The sequence below is a fragment of the Daucus carota genome, chromosome 3, assembly GCF_001625215.2.
Source record: "Daucus carota subsp. sativus chromosome 3, DH1 v3.0, whole genome shotgun sequence".
Lineage (NCBI taxonomy): Eukaryota > Viridiplantae > Streptophyta > Magnoliopsida > Apiales > Apiaceae > Daucus > Daucus carota.
Genome location: NC_030383.2, coordinates 31,428,416 through 31,432,880, shown reverse-complemented (window position 1 = coordinate 31,432,880; position 4,465 = coordinate 31,428,416). Strand labels below are relative to the sequence as shown.

At 38.2% G+C, this 4,465-nt stretch overlaps 1 protein-coding gene across 2 annotated transcripts; it reads right to left on the bottom strand.

Annotated features, from left to right (window-relative positions):
• Positions 1-237: 237 nt before the first annotated feature.
• Positions 238-4,196, bottom strand: LOC108210924 (LRR receptor-like serine/threonine-protein kinase RGI2). Of its 2 annotated transcripts, XM_017382387.2 has the most exons (3): positions 1,845-4,181; positions 1,185-1,709; positions 238-843 (listed from the first exon to the last, which is right to left on the bottom strand). In XM_017382387.2, exons 1-3 carry the CDS (start codon positions 3,985-3,987, stop codon positions 395-397), a joined length of 3,117 nt encoding a protein of 1,038 aa, XP_017237876.1. In that variant the 5' UTR covers positions 3,988-4,181; the 3' UTR covers positions 238-394. The 2 variants fall into 2 exon arrangements, with proteins under 2 accessions (XP_017237876.1, XP_017237875.1); XM_017382386.2 differs by having other exon boundaries at positions 1,185-4,196.
• Between the last annotated feature and the right edge of the window lie 269 nt (positions 4,197-4,465).

The window sequence follows — 4,465 nt, the reverse complement described above, 5'->3', positions numbered from 1 at the left end:
TCGGGAGTGAGAGCTTGGTAAAGTTCATGGATGCGCATGTACATTATACATGTATCCTTTTACGAGGATCCCTGGATCCTCAAAAATTTCCTTTTTGTTTGCGAGAGATAGTTAATAGACTACCAGATTATTCTTCCACCCGAAATGTACAATGTATGTTAATGATTAGGTATCTAATAGATAGATGGATGATACATATCTGGCCTTAATGATCAGTATTAGCAGTGAACGACTGGAGACACCCATGGAACAAGAGATTTTATTTATAAGAATATGACCACCTCAATGCACCAAGTATATTCTATACAATTGTTTCTAGCATAGTTCAATAACTTAGTAAATATGAATTTATACCATTTAATGAATGTGAAAGAATAAACTGGGGTTGAATAGGCTACTGTGGAGGTGATCTAATTAGAGGTTGAGATGATCTGGAAAAACTAGAGCACTGGATTGCTGCTCTGGGGTTAGATACCGATCCTGTGCTGTGTGCGTTTTGTTTTTCAAAATCACCAGTTTCTTCCCTTAGCTCTGTGAGCATCATAGTGACATCTTTCATTGTGGGTCGTTCTTTTGGAGATGGATTAACGCATAGAACTGCCACTCCTAGTACTTGAAGCATCTCTTGTATCTGTGTGCCTGACTGCAAAAGTAATTGTTGATCGAGGATTGAGTTGAATTCCCTCATCTTCACTTTCAGTTCATGGTTAACCCAACTGACAATGTGGCCACCCTCTGGAATACGTCGATCTGCTGGTTCCATGCCTGTCAGTACTTCTAGTAGCACAACTCCATAACTGTACACGTCACTCTTCTCTGAAATCCTCATACTGTACCCATATTCTGCAAATTTGAGAGAGCACGTTATCTATGGGTAAAACATTAATTTCAAAAATGCAAAAGCAGCGGAAATGTCAGATGAATTGATTGAAATCTTAAAACAGAATCAGTAGGATAATATAAGACTATCCTGATTGCATAAAAATATATTCCGTCTTTACGAGAATTTGCATGACCATCTGAGTTGATATTCATAAAAAAGTGTTGGATTTCATTTTGACTGATCAAATTCTGTCCTACTGAAGGGCATTGTGCCCTATATTTATCCAGTATTGACAGGGTGCTAATAGATCATGTTGATTGGTGAACATGTACAAGCATATATCTATGAAAACTGTACTTACCAGGAGCCATGTAGCCATAAGAGCCTGCTATTGTGTTAGAAGCTCTGGAGCAATCTGGAGAGGACAAAAGCTTTGCTAGTCCAAAATCAGCAAGGAAAGCTTCAAAATGTGGCCCTACCAAAATGTTGTTGGCCTTAATATCCCTGTGGACAATAGGAGGAAAGCAATCATGGTGAAGGTAAGCTAAGCCGTGAGCAGCTCCAAGTATTATTTGATACCTTGCATCCCAATCTAAAGGTAATCTGCTCTCATGGAGCAACCCTGCTAAACTTCCATTACTAATGTAATCAAATAATAGCATTTTACTCTTTCCATTGCTACAACTTCCCAGAAGTCTCACTATATTTTTATGCCTAATTGATCCCAATGTTGTAACTTCTGCAGAGAATAAGTCTCTCTGGGGGAGCTCACCATTCTTTGTTGGCCACAATCTTTTTACTGCAATGTACTGTTGCATTGGAGTCTCAACTCGATAAACAATTCCTGAACCACCTTTCCCCACAATATTGGAGTCGGAGAGCTTTCCTACAATATCATTCACACTGAAGCTTAGTTTTTGGTATGGGGTGAGATTCCACTCTAGCCCACTTTCTTCATCATTCATTTTGGTACCATGAGCTCTGATAAATAAAATTATTACAATAGTGAAGATTGTCATACCAACAAGTACACTGAGTAAAACGATGACAGTTGTAATTTTAATGCACTTCCTGGTGTGGTGGATTTCGCTAACTTGACAGTTATTTCTGTTGGTGCAGAGTCTTTGGTTGGCTAGGAAAACAGTATCAGGAAGATCATGGAAGAACTTGGTGTCAGGAAGGGCACCTGAGAAATCATTGTAGGAAACATTTAAAGAAACCAGAGTGTCAAGGTTCCCGAGTGTTTTCAAGCTTCCTGTTAACATGTTGTGAGAGAGATCCAAGTTTGCAAGCTTTAAAAGATATGAGAAACTATCAGGAATTTGTCCTGTCAGAGAATTCCGGCTCAAATTGCACAAGATATCTAATTCTTGCAAGTGCCCAATCTCATCTGGTATCGATCCTATCAGCTTATTGCTGCTCACATCCAAAAGCTGCAAATCCTTGCAGAGTCCTAGTGACTTGGGAATCAAACCAGTAATGAAATTTTCGCTCAACACTAGTTTGTTCAAGGATGCAAGTCTCCCCAGACTGTCTGGAATGCTGCCTGACAATCTGTTTCTCGAAAGATCTAAAACATTAAGCCTAGCAAGAGAGTCCAAGGAATCAGGAACAAGACCTTCAAGCTTATTTTCATGCAAATCAATCATTTCTAGTTCCAAGCAGTTGCCAATTTGTGGCGGGATAGCACCTGTAAACTGATTTTTGGACAACTCGAGGTAACTTAAACTCTGTAAGAGTCCAATTTCAGAGGGAATAAGACCAGCTAACATGTTTGATCCAAGTCGCAGGCGGGTCAGGCTGGTACAGTTACCAATGTCAACTGGAAGCCACCCAGAAAGCTTGTTTGATATCAGCAACAATTTCGTTAAGTTATTGAGATTGAAGAGAGACTTTGGAATAGACCCAGTTAGGAAATTGTGTGAAAGATCCAATGCTTGAAGTTTCACACAATTTCCCAACTCCGTAGGGATGATTCCATTAAGCTGATTCTGCCAGGCAAAGAATAGAGAAAGTTCTTTTAACTTACCAATTTCGGGTGGAATCTCACCAGAAATGTGATTGTTATCCAGTTCAAGATGCTTCAATCCAGAGAAGTTTCCGAAAGAAGGTGGAATTGGGCCAGAAATTTTGTTTTCAGACAAAAGAAACTCCTCCAGTGCATTTAAACTTGCATGGAATTGTGGAAGCTCGCCAGTCAGAGAATTAATGGAAAAATCAATCACTGTCAGTACCGAGCAATTACCAAAAGTTCCTGGAATGGATCCACTTAAATTATTTTGCCACAATAACACCCTTTTGAGATTCTTAAGAAACCCCATTTCAATTGGAATTACTCCTGAAATATGGTTTTGATAAAGGAACAGATTTTCTAAAGCTGAGCAGTTGGCAATTTCTGGTGGGATTCGACCGGTGAGATTTGCTGTATAAATTGAAAGAGTCTTGAGATTCTTTAGTTCTCCTAAAGTATAAGGAATTTTTCCTGAGATTCCAGTATCAGCTAGACCAAGGAAAGCTAACTGTCTGCAGTTTGATATCTGCAGTGGAATTTCTCCATGAATCCCCAAGTTTCCACCAGCTCGAAAAATTTCCAAGTACGATAATTGGCCTATTGCTTCTGGGATTCTCCCTGAAAGCTGGTTATCAAACAATTCAAGTTGTTTAAGCTTTGAGCAGTTTCCAATTTCCTCTGGGATTTCACCTTCAAAAGAATTTGAATTCAGTAATAGTTGCTGCAACTCTGATAAGCTTCCAATCTCATGGGGTATATTTCCGGTCAGAGCATTGAAACTGAGGTCTAATACCACAAGTGAAGACAAGTTTCCAATGGACTGTGGTATTTCTCCGGTGAGGTTTCCATTTGAAAGGACAAGGCTAGTAAGATTTTTGAACGAAAGAAATTGAGTGGGGAAGTTTGTGGAAAGATCAATAGAAGTAATTATGATATCTGAAACAAGCCCATTGCTTGAACATGATATGAAGTTCCATTTACATGGATTTTGATCAGTTGGATCCCATGAACTGAAGAAAGTTGCAGAAGGTGAAGTGTTAAAAGATGAAGACCAAGATAGTAGAGAGAGTCCTTCTTGGTTCAAACCAGAACTGGCCGGATACCAGGAGATGTTGAGAAGCAAAAAGAGTAAGGTAATTGCTCTGCTTGACATTATAAGATCTGTGTCATGCCACTGTATGATTGTATCTGATTCTCGATATTAGACTCACTTACATGTAGATATTAGTATGCATATAGAAGTGTCAGAATTTCTGGTGACAAGCTAGGTAGAGAAGAGAGCAGGGAGGTAATGCTATAGTTGCACAGATTTATTTTTTGAGGGGGAGGGGGCCAAGTATTTGTCTATAATGTGATGTGTGTGAATACACATTCTTTTGATGATACTTCAAATATAAAGATCAGATAAGGTCAGTATATCATCATCATCATCATCATCATCATCATAATAATAATAATAATAATAATAATAATAATAATAATAATAATAATAAAGAATCTCTTTTATTAAATTTGCAAGATGTTGAAATCATATGTTATATATAGCCCTAAATGACAATTGATTAGCTTAGTTACCGTGGCATGTTGTCGATAATGTAAAATATAATGTAAAATATTTGTTACTTGCATTT

What these genes read in the sequence shown, in the direction of transcription:
- LOC108210924 (XM_017382386.2), bottom strand. Translation starts at nt 3,987, where the DNA reads ATGTCAAGCAGAGCAATTACCTTACTCTTTTTGCTTCTCAACATCTCC. An exon ending in TTATGGCTACATGGCTCCTG is followed by an intron (nt 844 to 1,184) that starts GTAAGTACAGTT and finishes TCAAATTTGCAG; the next exon opens with AATATGGGTACAGTATGAGG.